The sequence below is a fragment of the Acanthaster planci genome, linkage group LG19, assembly GCF_054643075.1.
Source record: "Acanthaster planci isolate LZ-2023a linkage group LG19, COTS_SCS, whole genome shotgun sequence".
In the NCBI taxonomy this organism is placed as follows: Eukaryota; Metazoa; Echinodermata; class Asteroidea; order Valvatida; family Acanthasteridae; genus Acanthaster; species Acanthaster planci.
This window is the reverse complement of record NC_141795.1, coordinates 7828506-7851881: the sequence shown is the minus strand read 5'-3', so window position 1 is coordinate 7851881 and position 23376 is coordinate 7828506. Positions and strand designations below refer to the sequence as shown.

Here is a 23376-nt window from a genome sequence, read left to right as displayed (position 1 = left end):
TGAGCATGGGCACTCTTATTGGCTACGTTCTGGCAGTACACAAGCCATGGGCGCTGTTTCCTTATTGGTCCATTCTGGTTTGTACACGGACCATCGGTACCGATGGTCCGTGTACAATCAATTTAATGTCGCTTCTATCGAGAGTGTCCGAGTAATGGACTGCTCCCATCAATGCTTTAATTCTGCATACAATTAGTCTTTGCGCTTAGCTAGATGGTGTTGTTTGGATGTTTGTACAGTGCGCATGCAGACAAACCACCAATAGAGGGCTTTCGCGAACGCCGGTTATTTACATACAATAACACGGCCAGCTGATCGGGATGATCAGACTGCATGTACGCGAGAAGCCGTTGCTCAATTTCCTTGAAATTTGCAACACGTATTTCAGCCAGGGCTTAGGCAGTTCACCGGGTGGAGTGAAGAAGGTGGGTAGACATGGTAGACTTAGCTGCATTACAAATCGATAAATAAGCCTTGGTGCAGAATTCTTGAAGTTATCTCCAGGTAATGTCTAATGAGGGCATGGAGGGGTGACCTTTACTATTTTAGCCACGTACATGTACATGTTTGATGCATGTTTCCTTCTTCCACTTAGTTCTGCTTATTGTTCAGGGTCGTACACTGGAACGCCAGTGAGCTTTTGTGATATGATGGAACGAGACACCTGATGGATGATTTTTGTTAGTCAGTGATCTCAAGTAATCAAATATAGTAGCCTTTTTCGACCAGTGAAAACTCTTCTCTTCCTGTAAAAGAACTCAAAATATTCTTGCAACCCCATAATCACCTGGTACATGTACATGTACCAGGTGGTTTTGGGGGTCGGATTGAAATCGTAGAATACAGTCTGGTTCTTTGAATTTAATATTTTCAAATAAATACACTATGTTGGGGAATACGACTGAAATTACGGAGGATGCGAATACGGTCTGTTGCAGAATACCCTGCCAGAAGTCATACGTTTAGCCAGGAACTGGTCAAAGTGTCTCTCTCTTCTCGAGGGATTTTCACCTTGTACCCACATAACCAACCATTCCAGGGGTCTTTTTTTTTTTTTTTAGAGTGGCGAGGTATTCTGCAATTACTCCAAAGGTTTTTTGAAAGCCAGATTCACAAACTTAAAATCTGGTTTGCTGTGATTTCATTCCGTCACAGCAATTTATTGCATAACCGAAAGTCCACTTGATATTCCAATTGTGTAGAATTTAGCAGGGTTCAATGGTGTAGATAAAAATCAGTTTATGATACTTGTATGTCAAGGATTGATACTGGCTTCTAGTAATAACAATGTTGCATAAAATGGCTCAGTATCACGTTAAAAACTCTTCTACTTTTGGCTTTATTATGTGTGTCATTTACTTGCATCAGTTGCAAATACATGTACACTTTCCACCACTGCCTCTTTTGATCAAAATTCAAAGTCATAGGAGACAGGACCAGATTATGGCTATCCCTGTCATGCGCCGCCCCATACAATCCCATGTATAAACTAAATTGATACACAAGCAGTGCCGGGTGAACATACGGTACATGTGCAAGTACGTGTAGCCTAAGCTACTTCAATTTCAGCATGTTAACCTGTTAACATAGACCTACATGTACTACATTTCATGATCGACCTTATGGACCGGACTGTAAGCTTTGTGGTGTACAACAGTGATGTTAAGTTGATGCAGTATAAATGTTGTTACACTGGAATTTTCAGCTGTGACAATGCATTAGTTCATCTGTACAGCAATAGCTCTATGGTTCATCCCAACTCTATTTTTCGTATGGGAGCTTGGCATTTGCATGTAGGGCCTATACATCACAGTCACAGTTGTATGCAACACATTCATGCCTGAGACTGGTCTGAAAATCTAAGTGTTTTCTTTATGACCCTTTTTTTTTCCTCCTAAATCAAACTTTTCTAGACATGTATGTTTCTGCTTTCTGAAGCCTAAAAGGTCACTTTTTGGGAATACTTACTGGCATCTGTGGAACTCTTCCTTGCCTGAGCTATGAGGCCAGCAACGTATCCAACTGTTGGTTGGGGGGGGGGATTATTCAACATGATGTTGAGGGAGAAAAAAATCTAAAGCTCATTCACTGTCCAGACATCCTTGCTTTTGTTTGCTGGTGTCGTTATCTTAGGGTTTTCGCGCTAATATTTGATATTAATAGCCATGTAAGCCTACCAACATTCTTTCCTCTTCATCTACAGGTACATGTATCTGTATGAAGTAAAACAAAAAAAGTCGGGGGGCATCCCCCCCCCCCCCAAGCTGAATACGCCACTGGCTAACTAAGACTTATCCCCAGAATTGTGGGGCCCGATGTCCACCCCACTCCCACGACTTTGGACTCTGCAGTTTTTGGGATAGACTAAACCAATCACAGAATGTTTCATCTTTACTGTTAGTACATTTACTTGTAGACAATTCATGATCTCCCAATGGCAGACTCAGTTGCTAGGGATGGTCTGCATGTACTGTCAGAAGTGTTTAAACCTTACAGTTCTTTAAGTACATACATAGTCATGAAACTTACCGGTACAAAGGTACATGTATGTGATTTTTGTTGGGTGGGATCAGTCAGTCTTGATCTTATTCCATGATTTTTCGATAATATTGCATATGTGGCTTTTTATTCAAAGTTGTGGGATATGGTTTTAAGAAAGGGAGGTTAACTTGGAGATTTCATGCAGGATCGACCAATCGCACCGAGTGATCGGGAATGCTGCAAATTGGCTAATCACACCCAACATCAACATGGTTGAAAGTACACGTACATGTACAATGTACATTCATGCACCAGTCTGTACACCATACTCTGAACATATTGCACATGTATGAATGTACATAGCCAATATGAGATTCAGTACTTAAGTGGAGTTCAAGTTTTATATTAGGCATGATATGAGGTGTTATTCCATCATCTAATCTGCTTTTTCTTTTTTACTAGCTACAGGTCACTACTACCTACATGCAGGTACGCAGTTCAGAGAGGCGGACGGTACAAGACAGAACGAAAATGCTGGCTCTGCTCACAGTAATCGGCACATTTTGTGTCACACAAGGTGAGAAGTACCTGTAGGGCTTCTCTTACATTAAGTGGCCTTTCCGGTACAATTGTATTTGCAACAGGCATAGATTCAAACCTACACGTACATGCAGCTCCAGACTCAGGATTCAACTTTGTAGATGTAGCCCTATTGTAACAGAAGATCACTTAAATTTTCTGCAACCTTGTTCAGGCTTTCCTCACACAAAAAGTCCTTGACCCCAAATTTCAACAATTAGACATGTACAGTGTACCAACTTACCACTTCGGAGTTATCTAAGAGACAAATATCACTGAAATTTTTGCTCTCCATAGTTGGAAGGATAGTGTGCGCTTAAGAAATAAAGGTTTCTGTGTATTTTTTTATTTGACATTGAAAAGCAGTGGGGATGGTGTGAAAGGTTATTGCAGTGTGTTCATGGTGAGTAAAAATCCCTGCACTTAACATGGCTCAGAAATAACGTTGAAAGAGAATGCTGTGTAAGTTTATTGGGCAGAAAATAAATGACAAGAGAAGTCAGTGGATCCCCTGCTACCTCTGGGGTTAGTGTTTAAGCCTGGCAGCGCTACAGGTGTCAACTTTCACCCATATTTTTTCAGAAAGTCTGCTCTGTCATGCAGCACTCTTGAAAGCGGGGGTTGAAGGTCTCCTGCTTTGCAGGGGTGTACTTTTTGTAGGATTTTTCCAGATTGTCATAATTTTGTTTCCCCAAATCATTCAATTTTAGAGATTGAAACTCTCTGCTTTTTCCACATTTTTGTACACCTCTGACAAAACCTGAGTGCAAGATGGACATTTAAATCAAATCAATGTGGGAGAGGAAGCTTGTGGACTATATATTCTGAAAAAGCCGTAAAAAATAACAGCATTTTTACGTGTCAATGTGTTTTACAAGCATTCTGCTCGGTGTGTCATGAAATTTCTCTAAACCTCTTCCCTTCCCCTTTTTGGTTAAACACTAGCTTTTCAGCCTGAGCAAAATCTCAGTGTTTCATTCCCTGAGCCCAAGCTAGTTCCCACAGCTAAGCACACGTGGCACTTCAGCCCCACGAGGCCCAGGACATGCTTAGGTTATCAGTTATCACCATGACTTCATGACACAATTCTGTGGACTTCAGTCTTTGCCCCGCTGATTGTCAGTACAAGTAAATTGCATATAGGCAAATTAACAAAGAACATCTCATGGGTCCAGGGTGATGGAGTAGCCCTCCTTAATCTGGGGGTGAAGGTTGAGCTTATTTGACTTTCCGATTAAAAACAATTCCCAGGTAATACCTGAGATCTCTAGCACATGTACCTGTGCTAAACTGCAGAATAGGAGGTTAATTTACATGTACATGTATCTTGCTTGTGTAATGCCTCTGCAAATTTGCAGCTTAAACTTTGTTTTAGATTCATATTACCCATGAATGGACCCTTTTGTGCACTGCTGTGCTTGGATATAAACTTAAGATTCAAAGTGCAGTGTTTTTACAAATTAAGTTTTTCATATATACCCCATCCAGAGGAGTGTAACTTTTAAGGAATCGATTGCTGATTATCACTGACAGTGGTCCATTCCACTTCCCTTCCCCCAGCCTTTTTTTACATGAGGTCGTCCTATCTCATTTTATAGGCTGAATATCTGGAAAAATGATATTTAACTGAAACCACCCCAAGAAACATGCATGTCAGAAATTTCTCTTAGTGTTCTTTAAGTAATATTGTGGAAAGACATCTGCAGAAAGGTCAAGAATTAATTTCGTTAACGACGTTTCCATTTGGTGTTATCATTCTCAGGTCTCCTTCTTCATGCATGTTTATTTGCATGTTATTAGTACTTGAGGAATGAGACTATTTCACGTGAAGAAAATTTACATGTACCTACTTGTGCCTGCAGTCGATGGGTTCTCAATTTTGCCAGTCTAATGTGTATTTCTTCCGAGCAGAAGTTTTACAATAGACTTCAGAATCTCTCTTAACATGCCTGATGACAAATTATTCCTTTGACTTTGGTTCCTTAGAATGATAATCCACTAAACCTACGTGTATTCTGCTTTCCTGTTTTTATTCAAGTTTTTAACCTAAAGAATGCCTAATAGAAAGTAGGTTTGCAGTAGCACCATGGACGTATCTCTTTTGTGAGTATTTGCGGTTCTGAAAAGAACCAGTGGTACTCGACGTTTCGAGCAGTATGCTCTGCTTGTCATCAGGAGAATGCCGGATACAGACTGGGAGTTGAGCTTAAGTAGTCTGGTGGAGGATTCTGGAGACAGGGATGACGAGCAGAGCATACTGCTCAAAACGTCGAGTACCACTGGTTCTTTTCAGAACCGCAAATACTCACAAAAGAGATACGTCCATGGTGCTACCGTAAACCTACTTTCTATTATACCTCTTCACCATGCAAACCTTCAAAACTTATCTAAAGAATGCCATTGCATCTGTGGACAAGTGTGTATACCCAGTTGCCCTGGTCATGATGTACATGTACATGTATGTTAGATTTTCAGAAGTGAAAGTTCAATTTTTGTGCAGTATTCCTCTTTCATGTCAGCTGATTTTTCAGTTTATCTACATGTACCTGTATAAACCAGCATGGCAGCAAAAGTTATTTCTTTCATTTAGTTTTTTACAGCAGCCTTCAATTTTTTTTTTTTTTTTGAGAAGCAAATGATCTTTAAATGATGATCACAATATCTAAAAAGGTTGCAGGTTATTTTGTCTATCCTCTTGAATGTCAGGGTTTTTAAAAAGATTCATGTGATATTACTTCACATCAATACAAGTATGACTCGGCTACATGTACCTGCATGCGTACATGCACCTGTGTCAAAAGGCTTCCCTCCACCTCTCACCCCCAACACAGTATAAATCTGACCCTTAAAGTACAGGTTGGCATGCTGCCAAAAAAAGCCAACCTAATTTAGCACATGAGTAATTGTTCAAACAGCTGTTATCATTATTTTCTGTGAAGCTTGTTTGAGATTTCCCCCACAGATTATCAAATTTAAAATCTGCGGGTAGAATGTAGAAAAATGGATTGCTGTAAATTAGTCAAGCTTCAGAGAATTTGAGCATTGAGTTGTGCAATAGCGTGGAAGTTCAGTATTCCAGGAATATGGTGCATGTATGGTGGAAACACTGTTGACTGACATACATGTATGTATGTAAATTAAAATTGATTGTAAAAAAAATTGGGAACCTTACGTATGGGTAATTCCAAAAATTAGGGATCCAAAAGTGTGTCATATTTGTGTCCCTATTACATCTGTCCTTTGTTATGTGACATGGAAATGTGCATGTATCACCAAAATTGACTTCCCTCCACTTCAGACTATGTCTATGTGTTTGGCAAATTTGCAGGTAATTAATTCATCACTCTTGGAAGTTAGAAAACGTGCTCTGAACTTACAAAATCATGCATGTATGTCTGTTTGACAGGGACATGAAAAATATGGCCCCCCTAATTTCTGGAATTACATTTTAGGCCTACCCTCAAGTAAACAAACTGCAACATTTTTGTACATTTTCAGAGGTAGAGAGTTTATTGTGTAACTCAAGGAGTAGATTTTAATCCAAGATTTTTCATTGCTTAGTGTATCCTGCCATCAGCATACATGGCATACAGTAGTCTAGCACATGCACTCAGTCTGGAGTTCCTAAGCATGGCTAATTTGTTACACACTTCTCAAGACTGGGTCTTGTAACATTTCAACAGGTCCCTTATAAATTGTCAGCTGCGTGTACATGTATGTACATAGACACTTGTTTGTGCTTATTAAACTGCTTATGTTTAAACATAGCTGGTCAGGCATAAAGAGATATGTACAGTACATGTACAGGTATGTTTGTGACAACTTACCATCCATTTATTGGTTCCTACATAAGATGCCATGTGGAGAATACATGCAGTGATTTAAAGAAAAATTGGATTTGTGTCATCAGTTGAGCCAAGCCTTGGCAATCACACTGCAGGATTTCTGTCCTTACAGGTGCTTGTCTGAGTTATGAATTGGGTAAGACATACAGCTACAGTTACGTGACTGAGATCCACATCAACGAGGCTGTGCCCACTGGCAGCGATGTCGGCTTCAAGCTCTCTTCGACGGCAGATCTTTCTGTCGTATGGCAGAGCGGGTCTGAGCAAGTTGCCAAATTGAGTGTAAGTCGAGAGATATTTGTTATTTTCTTTCCCTCATGCAGGCATGACAGGTGAACCCAAAATCTAAAGACTGCAAATAAGTGTGAAACTGAGACATATGACATGTACATACATGTACATGCCTGTTGCATGCTGTATGTTGGTTTACTGTTAGGTCTATGTGCTGTGATCATACTTTGTGTAAATCAAGTATGAATCAAATTTGACATCATGGCTCATTTGTTGCCAATTTGGACTTTGTTCAGCTGTTGCAAATTTGCAGCACGAATACACGTGTTTGACCCAACATCATCAGTGTAACGTTAAGATCACTGCCAAACATAACAGAGAGAGGAATTGTCAGCCATTCAACTTCTATACTTCAGCCTGCTTTTGGAAAAGTTGGTTGCATATTTGATCTAACGTCCAAAATTCATGTTGGCTTTTGCACCGAGTGTGCCCTAGATCCTGAAAGTAACAACAGAAATTCATCTTTATTTTTCATTTTCTTACAGCTGCGAGACATAAGACTTTCCAGTATCGCCGAGAGGGAGAATGCGGAGAACACGTTCCTGTCTCCGCCCACAACTCTCACTGTTGCCTCCTCGCAGCCCGTCTACTTCGTCTGGAGTGTGGGGAAGGTTGGCCAGATTTATGTCAGCGACAGCGAATCGGAAGGCTCCGCTGACATCAAGAGGGGCGTGATTGGCCTGTTTCAAATGCAGGATGTCGAGGGGGAAATAACAGAGGTAAAGATGTCTCCTAGGTGGATTTCTCTTACCTCTGCATCTCACAAAGCTTTTGCCTTAAAGTGACCACTTTTTGAAGCTGCTCAGTCAACATCTTACATATAGTTTCCTGAAGTATTCATCAGTGTTTGTGTCCTTTGTGAATAGACCTCTATCAAGGGTCAGCCTTCTTTTTTTTTTGCCATTCAAAGCAGTGTAACCAAACTGAGGCTGGAAGGAAAAATAGTCTGTTCCCTTTTATCAATATGTGAAGTTGTATTTATATCGCCTCTGGATCTACAAGGAGCAAGAAAACCATGGAAGCATCATGATAAAGGCCTTTTGCAAATGCAGTATTGTTCACATCCAGAAATTTGAAATCACCTTGCAGGCAAATGTGGCCTTATGTTTAGGTTTCATGACTTCTTGATCAATGGCTCAAGGGGTTTCGAATCCAGCTGTTGGCCATAAGTTGTGGCCTTGCTTGCCCCTCTCCACCCAGGAAAATTCATGTAAATGGGTATCTTTATGAGCTGGGGATTAACTTGTGATGGACTGGCATCCCATCCAGAGGGGGATGGAGGGGACAAAAATATTCTTAGTCATTTCTTTCCAAGGACACTGGAGACATGAAACACCTGCCTGGTGAGCCTAATGCCTCGGAACAGACCTTTCCAAAATAAATTCGAAAATTGAAGTCCTCGTGCGTAAGGAATATAATTAGTCAAACTATTTCCCACAATTTGCTGTTAAGTCAGATGTCTCTTGATGGCACACTATTTGGCAAACGTCTCCCTTAAATATTTTTTATTTTTGGTGTTTGTGTGTTATTTTTTTCAGGTGGATGCATCCGGAAAGTGCATAGTCACTTACACCAAAGTCGGCAGCAAAATTCTAAAGCTCAAAGATCTCAACTCCTGCATAACTGTCCAATCAGGCGGGTTCTCACACCCTAAGAGTGCCTTTGGTATCGACGTCCAATCGGAAGCCTCAGTGTCTTGCGATCTCTCCCAAGATAAAAAAATTATCCAATCAGCAGCGAGCTTTGAAAAGTGGAAGACATTTGTGAATATCCAGTCTGAACTGTCCACATCAGTGACCGCAAGGTACCAGCCAGAGTCCATATTTTTTTTTATTTATTACATTTTTTATTTGGTGAAATGTACTTGTGAGGATTGGTTTTTCTGTTAGAATATTAACATTAATTATAATTAATTAATATTAATATATTGATATTATTATTAAAAAAATTTGTTATATCCTAAATGCTTTCCAGTCAGAGCCTTGCTTTACAAAGCAGCGATGGGGTTGCAGAAACTCTCCAAGGGTCGACAGCAGAGGGTGCCATCACAGGTGCTGGGAACTTCCACAGGGCATCTTGGTCAAGCGACAAAATGGGCCAACAGTGTGGAGAAGGCTGTAGACCAGTAAGGACAAAGCAAAAGGAATAGTGTTATTTTTGAGATGTTGCTTTTCAAAAAAGTTTTTGAGAATTTAAAATTTTAATTTGTTATAAGACTTGGCGTGTTGAAGCCATTAGACATATGCAAAGTTGACAACCATGATTTATTTTGCAGCTATCAGAGGTAGTAGCTGAGGCTAGAGATGGGCTAACGGAAGAAGCTGTCGCCAAGACGAAATCTGCCATGGCTTACCTGGACGTTCTCCAAGCTTTCCGAAACTCGGGCAAGAACACCATCGTGGAGACACTCAAAGATGTGGACAATGCTCCCATAGTGTGAGTGATCTTGATGTCAAGAGCCACTGACCAGTTAAACAAAAGCTTATACACTTGTTTACATCACCAGCAGTGTAACTGGGTGGCCAGGTGGGCCAGCGCCCCCCACATCCCCCCCCCATGGCCAGATTACAATTTGGTTGGGCTTTGGCCAATTAATGAATATGATGCCTGATTGTCTCGCAACACCCCCGCCCCTTTGAAATCATTCCAACGGCATTGATTAACGTCTTTTATTTAACTCTGGTGTTCTGAGGGGAGTGTAGATCTTGGTTTCTTCAGTTCAATTGTTCCTACGTCAGGATCCCTTAGTACAAACGTTGCCCTTCTTGTAATGTGCGGTAAAAGAGCAGTGTGGTAGTCGAGCCCCTTTCAAGTCCTTTTACAAGTGCCTTCTCAAGTCCAGTTACAAATCCCAGTCATATGTAACAGGGTCAAGAGTGAAGGATGATTGCTGTTCGTCACAGGTCATTTGAATAACTTGTGACGTGGTTTATAAAGACTGGAGGATATTGATAGACTTAAGTGTATGATGGGACTTAACTGCCTCCAGTCTGACACATTGCATGCATACCTGAGTATGCCGCATATGCATTAATATTAGCTGCCCAAAAAGCAGTTTTATGGCATGATGAACGGGGGTAATAATAATCATAATAGTGTCTCGAGCGGATTTTTGTTTCATAAATCCACATTGTTGTTTATACTCAAAAAGTAGATCTTTGGTTTTGAAAGTTTTTTTTTTGTGCTTGTAGAGCTCAGCTTTTTGATGTGCTTGCGGCCACCCAGACACCGCCAGCTTGGGAAGCTATAAAGGAGGTGGTGGACTTCACTAATAGAGAGGCTGGTGAGATATTGGAGAGGTTCCTACTGACGATGGCATACAATAATCATCCCACTGAAGAGCAGATCTCTTGGCTGCTGGTGAGTTGTGGGTGGTTGCTGGGTCATGGTGAGTAATTGGGAAGGGGGAGTCTCTTGCTGGAAATAAGGGTTGATGCCCTTGTATATGTGATTGGGTTCTTGCATTATGGGATTTTTTGATTGGTTGGATTAGGTTGGGTTGAGTTGGGTTGGGGTTTAGGTTGGGTTTAGTTGGGCTAGGGTGGTTTGGGTTGGTATAGGTTGAGTTTAGTTAGATTGGGCTGGGTTGAGTTGGGTTGGGCTGGGTTTAGTTGGGCTAGAATGGGTCGGGTTGGGCTGGGTAGGGTTGATGTAGGTTGGGCTGGTTTGAGTTGGGTTGGGATGGAATGGGTTGGGTGGTGAGTTGGGTTGATCAGTTGAATGGGTAAGGTTGGAAGGGGTTGGCTATTTCAGTGTCTGATTTGGAGTGGGATTAGGTGAGTGTTATTTAATTTGCCCTTGGAAATGTAATTTTGAGGTTTATGACAGTCATGTACATGTAGCCTGCATTTGTCCTGGTTGATGATGTTGAATTGAGGTTATTTACTTGGGTGTATGGTGGTTGGGTCGGGTCAGGCTAGGTTGGATGAGGTTCATACAGAATTGCTGATCGTTTATTTTCACTTCTTTGGGTACAATGACTGACAATCTAAGCACTGTTGCTTATTGGCGGACATTTGATTCCTATTTAAGGGTATACTGAAAGAAGAGAAAGTGGACAATAAAGATGTCCAAGCAATGATGGCACTGACCATAGCCAAGCTGGTCAACTCGTACTGCTACCTTGGGACTGAACAGTGCAACTCCAAGGTATGTGCTCCCATGAGTGGATGTCATCCTCAAAGGTTGTTGGAGTTTGGCACAATCGGCAGATTCAGGACTTCTTCCGGGGGAGGGCTTTTTTTAACGTCTCCTTTTTGCAGATAAATGGAAATGATGAAATGTTGCATGACATGCGTTAAGTTACTTTTGTACACATAAAAAGAGTTGCAAGATGCTATGTTGTGTTTAAATCTACTTAAGTTTTTTTTATTTCACTACAGAGTTAATGCAAAAGTTTGAAATGGTATGAAAGCATGAGGAAACATGCTCTCTGTTGGCAAGCTGGAAAATTTCTCCTTCTCTGCTTGGTTCAGGAACACTGGGAGAACCCTTTGTGGCAAAGCTGCTGTGTTCCTAATTTGGCCAGTCCAACTCCAAGTAAAGCATGCATTAGCATTGACCACTGAACCCATGTGGGAACCCATGTTGTTCCCAGAAGGAATAGTGGTGGTCCCCATTAGAATGTTTGAATGAGCCATGCTCTTGTTGGAATGTTTTATAGCATCCCAAAGAGCAGATAAATGCCAAATAGAAGCTTTTTCTTCATGCATCTTTTCAATTAGAATATATCTCTCTCCTCAACCAGGCAGTAACCGATGCAATAGACTGGCTCTTGGCCGGCGTTACCACTGAAGATCGCTTCCAGAAGATCCTGTGTCTGAATGCCTTGAAGAACGCCGTCCAGCCAAGTAGCATTGAGGCCATCCTGTCCGTGGCTGAGAACGAACCAGACATGGACGTGGTGGAGGTTGCATTGGATGCACTCCTAAAATTTGACACAGAGTACTTTACACCAAAGGTGAGGGAACCAATGAATTGATTTGACACAACTTAAGTGATGTGAGTTTACTTGACACGACATGACAATGTTTGATTGATTTGATTTAATTTAATTTGTTGTTTGTCAATTTGATTAGGTCGAGTTCAGTTTTATTTAATTATATTGAATTTGATTTCGTGTCCACTCGAACTTTGCTTTCATTACTTACCTAAATAATAACAGTGCAATCACAGAATTCAAACCTGAATTAGTACCCCAATTTTATGAGATTTTGTGAGTCATAACTCACGGTTTGCCAAGTGGAAGAGTTGCAATGGAGACCCACTAAGACCGTCACAACGTCCCAGGGGCTCACCACTGGCATCCTGTCTGAAGAGACCTCATTACTGATGACATCACACTTTGTTTAAATGTGTGTCCTTTTTTAATGGTGCTCAGTGTACAGTGGGCCCCACTGGCTCCCAAGGGAAGTCACAGGCAAGCAAAGTGTGATGTCATCATTACATAGGCCTATTTAAGTCAGACGCTCTATGAGTGAAACCCAACAAAAGCAAGTCATTGTTCACTCTGTAACTCTGTGACTAATCTTGTGCCTGGTGGCATTGTATCTGGTCTTGTGTCTGGTATTGTGTCTGACTTTGTGTCTGGTCTTGTGATGGTCTTGACTACAGCCTTTGCCAAGCAGACTCTCCATTTCCTCTTGCACCCCTCAGGTCAACAACATCCTGAACAACATCTTTCACGAGGGCAGCAAACAGTACTCCACCGTCACCCGGGCGCTGGCAGCCGACCTGTTGCTCCAAAATCAACCCTCAGAGGCAGACGTCGTCAGCATGGTCTTGTCACTGCGAGAGAGCTCTCAGGGGGAGATGGCACTGTTCGTCCTGGAGAAAGTGCTCCATTATGCCAAGGGTTCATCAGAGAATAGGTCAGAGGTCATCCTGCTTTGTCCCCCCTTCATCATCCCTGTTGTAAACAAGCTCAATGTGCAGATAGCAAACAGAGCTAATTGTTTGAAAATTCTGTTCGACGGTTCACCAGAATCTCACCAACTCAGAAGACACATGTTTCCTGTGGAGGGTACCACCAACTTACCAACATTCCTTTCCTCAACTTGCAAACCTTCAAATCTGATCTGAAGTAACAATAGCACTGTCTGATTTTGGATAAGCAAAGCCATCTTTTCTGTGAAAATACAACAATGGTTCTTGACTTCTAGATATTTGGAACCCAACATTTTTTAATAAGTAGTTGCTTTTTTGCTTAATAATGAGTAAAGACTTTACTTAGTTATGTTGAAAAAAGTGGAAGATTTAAATAGAAATTATGCAAATCTTGCTTATGTTTTTTGCAAAATTTTCGGAAAACTGTTTGCTAAAAAAGTGGGCAAAGTTAGGGTAAATGGACAGATTTCACGACTCCACCGACAGCTTCCAGTTTTTAAGCATATGGGTGTGCACCTTCTAGCCGGAATTTTCTACCTTGTCTTGAATCTTTTAAACACTTTTTCCACTCACAGCGACACAATTCGATCAGCACTAAGTGGCATGCAGGTCCAGAATTACTACACAATGGCTCTTCCAGGGCAGTCCGTCGCCTTCAACAGCTTCTTTCTGGGTAAGAAAGAAAGCTGCCACATTATGCTTTGAAATATATACATTTCATGTTGGGCACGCTAGTTCTGTCCGTTTTTTCCAAGGAATTGGACTATATAACTTCAAGTTTGTGGTGCATGCTACAGTTCTGTTTTGCCATGGAATTGATGGCAGCAAGTGTATAGCTTTCCTTTAACCCTAACCATTCCTGCCAGATCCTCCGCAAACCATTTTTGAGATTTTGGAGGATTTTGAAGGATGGTGGAAGGCTGGTGCCAGCCGCTATATTGTTCAATTTGAGACTCAATGCTCTGTATCATGGAGAATTTTTCAGGAGTGAGGAATGTTTGTAGTTAGAATACCTATCAGCTATTAACTTAATTTACATTTTGTTCATTTGTGTTTATTCTTTTGCCATCCTCCTCTCTTCAGAGACTGACGACGTCTCCATCAACTACGGATTGGACCTTCAGATGACTGCCAGCGGTCTTCTCCGGAAGAGCGACTTCCATGTCGGTCTTGATATCAAGAACGAATCATTGCTGTTGCTAAATGTAAGTGAAAAAGTGATATCTTTGAGGCAGGTGTTGAACCATATATCTTTGAAATATGGCCAGTGAGAGTTGCGGAAATATGACGTCCGAAATTCTGAGGCACGTGGCAATCTGTAAGATGTGACGTCATTGCAGAGAGAACTACGGTACCAAGTGGTAGTCTTTTGGTAGTGTACCTGGAGATATATCTGCTCTTGTCACCTATTCCCTCTTCTTTTAACTAGGTTGGTGTCTTCTCTAGAGGCCTGGAGTATTTCTTCGGCGAGGAGACGGGTGACACTGGTGAAGCCACAGCTGGCCTGAACATCGAGTGTATGGACATGAAGCTACGTATGCTGGTGTTCTTCACAGGCACCGGTGAGCTGATGAGCATGGCGTGGAACATGGGGTCGTCCGACAGCCCCATGCCCCACATGCGGGTAATTGGCTTGGTGCAGGACCACTCTCAGGTGAGTTTGCCTGACTCGGACTCGACTCAGACTCCAATTGCGTCTTTGACTCAGAAAACATGATTTGGGAGATAGCTTAAGATGGAGAAAACTTCTTGGGACTTGACTTAGGAGAAAATGACATTTGTCTTGACTTGAGAGAAGAGATTTGGGAGAAGGTGACTTGAGAAAGATGACTTAAGACTTGGCTTAGTCTTAATGACTTCTGACTTGACATAGGACTTGACTTTGGAGAAGATGTTTTGGGCTTGGCTTGGGTGACAATGACTTGGAACTTGACCTGGAATCTGACTTGGGAAAAGATGTTTTGGACTTAGCTTGGGTGACAGTGACTTGGGACTTTACCTGGGTTTCCAAATCTCAGCTTTATTTTTCCGTTGCCGGCTTTGCCTGATTTTTTACCCCCAATTCTTTTACCCCCAACTCTTTAGTTTTTACTTAGAAACATCTTACTAGAGGAGCATTAAACTGTATACCATCGACCCAAATGTGAAGTTATTTCTTTACAATGTAGTTTGCACTTTATGAGCCTAATGTGGAACAGTTTTGAAGTCAGAGACACGCCTGACTTGGTGATGAAGCTGAGATGTGTAAAATATGCCAGAAAACACACTGTAGGGACTGCACGTTGGCCAACATGCAGTGACCACATTTTAAACCTTTTGGTTGTCTTAGAAAGAAGTTTCGTGGGTTAAAAAAAACTGAAAATACGTAGCCAGTCATCCACCATTCTAAAACATCTGTGTACTTGTCATGATTGTCTTCACATCTCTTAAAGTTCTCCCTTTTTTCTCTACCCACCGTCGGGCAGAAACTCGGCTTGCAGTCAGGTTTCGGCGTGGACCTGAATGTCCAGGGAAGCCTATCTCTGGATTTAGGCGGCAGCTTAGACTTCAGCTTGTGGGACCGCTCATCGACCACGATAGTCTCAACAGGGTAGGCAGTTTATGTTTCAGTTCTTCCATTCCTCATCAGGTCGCTGTCATGTGTAGGATAATTTGTTTTCTGTTACGAGGTGTGCATGTAGGTTAATAAATGATGTATAGAGCCTGTAGAGGTACCTGCTTGCTTCTGGATTGAAAAAAGTAGCACAATCGTTGCAAGATATCTTGCCTATGGACACAAACCACAAACAAATTGCTTGATGTCCTGTTCTCTGATTTTCAGTGGATCAATGGGCGTCAAAGGCTCCACCCGGATCACCACTCCGTTTATCACAACGGGTATCGACTACACAGGCAGGGGCGCCACCAGGGTCAACTTTGTCACATCGGTGCAGTTCTCTTCGCTACCGCCGCTGTCGTGCCTACAGCTCATGAGCGAGCCTCTAATTTATATGTAAGCACCGTCCAGGCAGTTACACCACAAATCTCGATGCGGTGTTGAAAAGTCACCGATACGAAAGGGCAAAATGGTATCCCTGATATGACTCTTGATAAAATTTGGTTTGGGTTGGCGTAAATTACAACAGCGACTTTGCCCGTCACCAGTTGGGTATCGGATTTTGGCTGGCCAGCATGTCTCAGTAATTTTAGTAAATTTCACAGCCAAGAGATGCAGTATCTACACTACATAGCTGGTTGTCTCCATTCAGAGTCTCATGCCAGTCAACTGGAGAATTTTTTTCTCGTAAATTTGCTGAATGCTCCGATGAGTATTCAAGGACAAAACTTTCTACTGAATTTTCCTCTCTGAAGTGCCCAGTCATGGGTCCTTGCACGAGGCCAGTCACAAGTGACAGGATGGATCGTGACAAAGGATAGGGCAAAGCTTTTGTCACAGTCCATTTATTTAACTTTTTTGACGTGGCTTAAGACTGGAGGACATTTGACGAACTTGTGACAGACTGGACTGTTGCACAGCCTCGCTGGGAACTGAAATTTGTCACAGTTCCTGGTGTATCTCTGTCATTCAAATACCTCTCCACACCTCAAATCCCCGACGACTCAAGTTTTTTTCTCTTCCTCTCTGCAGAAATGAAGTAACAATGCAGGAGCAGCTAGCCAGGTCAGAGACCAAGTACCAGTCCTACCTGCGGAGGAGGTTCAAAGTTTTGGACCGGTCCTTCAAGCTCTTTGACCGGAACTCAGCACCATGCCACGAGATGTTCGGCAAGGAGGAAGAAGAGGAGGAAGAGGGATGGTGGTAGATTTATTCGTCCGGCTTATCTTTCACTTAGTCTCACTTCTGGAAAATATTCCTTTTCTATTAGTGTTTTACCAGCACTCTGGTAGCTCTTTACTAAGAAATTTTGTAATAGATTTTTCTGTTGTCCTTTAGAAAGTAGTGTGTGTCTCGGTTTTGAATTGAAGTATTGTGTAAATTTAATTGAACGCCAAATCGTGCCTTGAATGTAATTAATTGTAACTCAGTGTATAACCTTAGATGCTTATTATGTTGGAAATGAAACTATGCAATCTTTGGGTAAGGGTTGCCTTGCTGGCTGCGAGAGAATTTTGCATTGTAACTTACGTCGCAGTTCCGAGTAGTGTGGTGTCTGGCCAGAAAGTAAAGATGGAAAAGGGTGTCCTTGAAAGTCATAGAAACTCGGGGGAAAAAGATGATGAAAGTCGTGGAAAATTCATGGTAATCAAGATAATGCAAGGGTTAAGTTTGGTGGGCCTCTTTTGTTGTGATAATGTATATCCTTGTGAGTCAGTATTTGTGGCTGTGGCAGTCTGCCCAGCCCTGAGAAATCCGTTCCCCAAATGTGGCACAAGGGCACAGCATGTGCAAGATGAATCCACCTGAATTAGAAGCACTGCTGCAGTCACTGAAAGCCGAAATGCCCGTCAATTAGGCCAGCACCGTGACCGGCTCCTTCACTTGCCAAAAGCTATAAAGTCACATTAAGATGGGTAATAAATTCTTGAAAAAGCTAAATAAACTTGGAAATTTATTTCCATAATTTTTTTAATTCTAACGGTGTATAAACAAATTAAAAATAACATATCTTTTCCTACACTTTGTATGTTCCTTTTAAAGTAAAATCTAAAGGTAAAGATATTTTGATAAATTGTTTTTGATAATCGTCTGAATTTTGATACGAAAGGTTTTTTATCTTTCCTCTATTTCCAACTACTGTTTTGTAATTTACTATGTTAATAAACCTTTCAATGTTTGTTGTTAAATGCGAACTCATCAAATTCAGCCGATAAAGATACAGAAATTGTCTGTATATTTATTTAAACAAATTCATTCACATCAAAAACATTAATTCTAAACTTTATCTGCGCAATGCTAAGTGCTGTAGATATCTTTATTCTTTGTTTTTGAAAACTCCATGTTGTATGGAAGCCTTTCAGAAAGACATATGCAAACAATGCAATTTTTTTTAGATTTGTAAGCCCAGTCTATAGGCCTACGTGTAGGTACCTCATGCTTTAAGTGTGCCCCCCGTTAGGACAAACTGAACAATAAAAATACAGTGCGGTGGATTTGACCGACGGCTGTGCCCTGTCGAAGTTACATGTATTCCAAGAAGAAGCGGTATGGGGTAATCATGATGTTATCAACATCTGCTTATTTGCCCGTTGTTTATGTCACCAATTCGCCAAAACCGTTGTTTTGACAACTAACGGGCGCTTGTACATGGTGCCTTGTGGGGTACCCCACAAGACCAGTTTTGATCCTTGTGGCGTACTGAAGTGGTACCCCACAAGAATTTCACGAAATAGATATTTCAAATTTACTCAAAAAGGAGGAATTTTTAAGTGCCATTTATCCGTCGCAGATTGAAGTGTTTAATATAAGGGACATACGGTCGAAATTTTTAACCCAGGAAACTGAATTTGGTTGAAATGGCAGTGATTTGAAATTTTTTTAATGCTGTGTGGGAGTTTCGTACACGATAACAAAGGAAATACCACACAAGTATATACATATGTAAGGGCGTGTGGCCTTATTTTTGACTTACGGGAAGGATGTTGCCAAGGATACATGAAAATAATTGTCTCATTGTAATTTTTCATAGGTTTTTTAATTCCTCATTTTTGTTTGGGTGCACATAGCCCCCGATCCCCACCTCCCCCACGCATCGGTGTCTCGCGCTTTCACCTTTAATTCTCTATTGAGTAGGCCTACGTACAGTGGGAGACCCCTTTAACGTTTTATCTAAAATCTGTGATCCGAAAAATACACACGCAAGGTATACTCCTATAGGTACGTCCCAATCGCTGAATACAGTAAGCCCAATACCGATTCCACATTCTAGTGTATGCATGACACACATTATTGTTTACCTACGGGTCGCAACCGCCTCCATTCCTCAAACCCAATAAGCGCCAGCACAGCTCAATTGACATAGTGACGACAGTGTGCTCGAAGGCCCCCACATTCGTCGTTGAGACAAAATGGCAGGCAGTGCTAAATTGTATTACATTTGGAACTTCTTCGAGAAGATCGCGCCGACCGGATTCGTCGCAGGCTGGCTTCGAGCGGCCAACTATGTGCAGACAAATAAGGAATTCATCTCCACCCAGCTCCACCGCAACTTGAACCCCGAGGGTAAGTTGTTGACTAGCCTTCCATGGATCCTAATGTTGTCCAGCCTCCAAGGTCCTAATCATGGAAGAAGTGGATATCTAATGGCCCTAGACCATGGGGACATATAGCAATGAGTGGTTAGTGCTTTACAGCACCTGTCGAGTTCTTCATCCCATGGAATTCCATAGATTTCAGAGCTAATATTATTTTGTCGACACCTGTAAAGGACACTGAAACCGACGAAATAAAATGACCATTTCATAAGCACTGCCTCACACGCGTTTGTTTGAGGTCATGCGTGACGGCCCATGCAATTATGTTTTTGTGTACTTTTCCACAGGTAACCTTCATCGAAGCCTCTTTGTGCCTCGTCATATTTTAAAGGGACTCACAAACTTCCCGTTTCATGAATGTCGCATAATGTTCTGGTGGACACTTTATAGGCGTAACAATACAACAACGATCTGGAAAAAGATAAATGAGGAGGGATAAACTGTTAAATATTATCGGGTGAATTTCTTCACTGGATGACGAACTTAGTTATTTAGATTTTAATCGAGAATCGTTCTTAATTTCAAAGGTGCCTTCAAATATGTGAACCATGCTGCCTTTGACGGACTAACATTTGAAGGTTTTCAGAGAAGCAAACCAACAGAGGCCTGGGCGAGCCTGATGAAGAGTGAAATGGCATCAAAAGCTGTGGCCTACCCAGGTGAGAGAAGGCTTTGGAGATGTCGTCCTTGTCTTTTCCTTTAGTTTGTCTGGTGAAATCTGAGAGAGTTTAATGTGCGTGGTCTGTAGAATGATATTTTACCTGTCGTGAAAGAAATTTAACTTAGTCGCGCTAAGGTAGTCGTGTTATCGCTGTTCCATCGCAATTTACGGCGACGGATCACTAAGACAAAACTCAAGATTTAAGGGATGGTCGAGGGCAATCACAGACAGCCAGCAAAGAGTCGCAAGCAGTCACAGGCAGCTGATGTAGTGTGAAAGAGGACGTATGAGCGGGAGTCTTAACTGATACGTATATCGGTAGCCAAGATGTAAAGCATGTCTTCGGTGTAGTTTAGCTGCACTTATACCACAGTATTTTGATTTGTTGGATAAAAGAAATTGTCATGTGATGGATTATAGATTTCATAACATCACTGATAAGTTGAGTTTATCCTTGTTTGCCAATCCACATGTAATAGGTGGCTACACTGAGATCGCAACAAACACCGGAAAGCCATTGGCCCCATGGCTCCCCAAAGGTGACAATGGCATCTTCATCGTGACGTCATTCAAGGTGCGTCTTCTTATGTCCTAAGTTCAGATTTCATTTAGTTGATGTCGCATCGAGGACAAAATGGCACTTTGCACCAAACCTAGAAAAAAGTCACTAGAATATAACTAACAGCCAACTGAAGATAAGCATAGGATCTATGAAATCGAAATGGTGCAGACTGTTGGACTGACCAAGACTCACTCATTAACATCAAGAATTTCACATTGACATTATATTTGAGCCCTTATGAGTGTTCTGCATAATAATCACAACTTCCATAGCAGCGATCATAAGAGCTTTCATTTTGGTGGATTCTTCAAGATTGAAAGCATAGGAAGGGCTATCATATAAGTACAATTCGACTTACAGGCTTTGAAATCTCGTAGGCCTCAATCATGATTTTAAGAAGCATCAATTTTTTTCTTAATACTTCCACTTCAATGCACCCCTATCATGAAAAATATTCTGACTTTGAAGTCTCAATCATGGCAGTTGTTCTGTCTAGGTTGCTGATGAAACTGACACTAAGCTCCAAGAGACCTTCGAGAAGGACTGGATGGAATCGTCTGGCACCAATTTCATCCTCCAACAGGCACCTAAGGAGCTAGGAATCTCCCACGTCGGTCTGTACAAGAAGTTCACCCCGCGGCCAGGGCTACTGTACGTCCTCCGCGTAGAGCTAGTCGGGGTAGGTGAGGATTCAGAGGCCGCTAGGAGCTTCTTGAGTCAGTTGAAGGCCTTTTCGTTCCCAAACTACTTCGAGCGCGTGGTCACCGACTTGTACCGTGCAGACCCCGAAAACATCCTTTTTCCTGAAGCAGGAAGGAAAGATCTTCCGGAAGGATTCAGCTATAAGCCTTAGATTCCCTCGATGAATCTTAACATAAAGCATACCATGTCAAGGGACAAAGGTAATCGATTCTGAGAGAGGCAACCTAGGCCTAATATTGTGTATCGCGTTGAAGGTATACGTTTCGCTTACACTCGTTCATACCCTTCCTCGTCGGATCAAATACGACCATTCTTTCTTATGCTTGTTGGTAGTCGTGTTGGGTGCCTAGCTTAGCAGGGTAATTCAGGTTTTAATTCTTCAACATAGTTACCCGTACTTGACGTTTTCTTCAGCCTTTCGATGCATACGTTTGGCTGTAAAATCGATTGGTAGGCCTACTCTTTGTACGCGAAAATCGTGCAAGCTGAGTGATGCCTCGTGTGTACGTGTGTTTTCTGTTTTGTTTTGTTTTGTAGGGGAGGGGTTCGAATACTTTATGTTCTTGTGCTGGTAGATTCCATGCGACAAAGGGTTAATTTGTCATCCTTGTAAATGACCAAGCGTATACCTTACGATTTTGCCTGTAGGTGTCGAGGCATGTTCCTGGACATGGGTGAAGTAGTCCCCCCCCTTCCATTTGTTTCTTCAATTCCCAGTGAAAGTCCTCCCCATACAATTTCTGCCCCGTCACTCTGTTAGTGTCCTTTTAACTTTTCAAGTTTGCATACCGTTGCTTAGTAACACTGAAAACCCTGAAACTGAAAGTTACCTACACTTGTCTGTCGCACACTAAACGCTGGCAAAGTGGACAAGAGGCGGTTGAAGGCGCGTCCATGATTAATTTCGCTTGTTGCAATGATCCCTGTCCCAACTGACACAACGCCATTCCACGAACGCACGCACGCAACACTGTACCAATATTCCTCGCTTGTACAGAACTGAGTACATAGGCATGCGCATAAATTTTGCCAACAACAACTTTGACAACGGTTTACTACACCTGGTCAGCACGACGACCTCTCAATATGAACCTTACGTTTTACGATCTCAGGACTAGAATGTGACTATATCAATAATCCTTTCTCTTTGACAATGTTGAAGTCATTCTGGGGAAAATCAAGTTCTCCTGTGTACCACGTGTGTTGACAGTTTTCCGTTTTGAAATTTCATGCCACAGTCGAGTACAAAGATGGCATAGTCATGCGTTTGTTTGAAGTAAAGATCAAGCGTGTTCGACATGTGATGCGCGATATGGGGCGGAGAGAACCCCCCCCCGCTTTGTATTGATCATTGTTTGATCGGAATCTCAGGAATTCTTTACAGAGGGGGATGTGTTAGCTAACAATAGTCTAGAGTGTGTATAGGGATTGGACATGTGGGGGGTTACCCGTGGGCCCCATATCGTGTACGGTATCATATTCGAGAACGCAAATAGAAAGCCTTCGAAAAACTAGTTATATTCCTTACAAAATTTAATAACTATCCTCCAACGTTAACGTTTTGGAAAGGATGCTTTCTGCTGTATGTCGCGATATGCGTATTAAAGTTCAAGGGTTCTTTCGCTTGTGACTCAGCTCATTTTGAGATCACACAGCTGCTTCACTTATCAGTGTCTTCTGAAAAGTAATAAATTGATTATAAAGATGAAGACAGAAATTGATTACAGCGGGATGTGAACCTGCATCCTCTGGAAAACCGTACCGGTGCTCTACTAACTGAGCTATCCAGCACTAGGTCGGTGGCCCTTCCCATTTGTCAATATCTTTGTTCGGGGGACGAAGTAATAAATCGAAAAGCGAGTAGGCCTATATTAAATGTGGTTTGTGTGCTTATTTGATTACAGAAAACCTATTTCAAAAATCTTTTTGCACTAATGTCCGTGTTTAGCTCAACGGCTATAAATACAATTTGTAAGCCTAATGGGCATGACGATTAGGCTAATACTTCCAGGAATGCGGAAATATTAACTAAATATATCAATTTATCAACTGTCTATACATACGCATCCTCGTGTCAGTTTTTTAAAAAATTATTTTTTTTAATCGTGATCGATATAGATCTAGAAACCATTGCTGAGAACGCGACGTCCTTTTTTAAGCAAAGTCCGTGAAGTGAA

The 23376-nt window shown here is 41.8% G+C and overlaps 2 protein-coding genes across 4 annotated transcripts; both read left to right on the top strand.

The window, feature by feature from the left end:
* The first annotated feature begins 269 nt into the window (after nucleotides 1-269).
* On the top strand, nucleotides 270-18178 carry mttp (microsomal triglyceride transfer protein). 3 transcript variants are annotated; one of them, XM_022231706.2, is made up of 17 exons: nucleotides 270-425; nucleotides 2950-3058; nucleotides 7018-7187; nucleotides 7682-7915; nucleotides 8735-9000; nucleotides 9171-9321; nucleotides 9472-9632; nucleotides 10388-10556; nucleotides 11229-11345; nucleotides 11944-12156; nucleotides 12852-13066; nucleotides 13658-13755; nucleotides 14166-14287; nucleotides 14512-14736; nucleotides 15548-15672; nucleotides 15904-16074; nucleotides 16711-18178. In XM_022231706.2, the coding sequence occupies exons 1-17, from the start codon at nucleotides 321-323 to the stop codon at nucleotides 16883-16885; spliced, it is 2826 nt and encodes a 941-aa protein (XP_022087398.2). In that variant the 5' UTR covers nucleotides 270-320; the 3' UTR covers nucleotides 16886-18178. The 3 variants fall into 3 exon arrangements, with proteins under 3 accessions (XP_022087398.2, XP_022087397.2, XP_087005308.1); XM_022231705.2 differs by having other exon boundaries at nucleotides 278-425; nucleotides 2944-3058; XM_087149182.1 differs by lacking the exon at nucleotides 270-425 and adding an exon at nucleotides 486-504 and having other exon boundaries at nucleotides 2944-3058.
* A 690-nt stretch (nucleotides 18179-18868) lies between these two features.
* Nucleotides 18869-23075, top strand: LOC110977527 (uncharacterized). Its single transcript, XM_022231759.2, has 4 exons — nucleotides 18869-19242; nucleotides 19802-19933; nucleotides 20415-20509; nucleotides 20994-23075. Exons 1-4 carry the CDS (start codon nucleotides 19089-19091, stop codon nucleotides 21348-21350), a joined length of 738 nt encoding a protein of 245 aa, XP_022087451.1. The 5' UTR covers nucleotides 18869-19088; the 3' UTR covers nucleotides 21351-23075.
* Nucleotides 23076-23376: the final 301 nt, after the last annotated feature.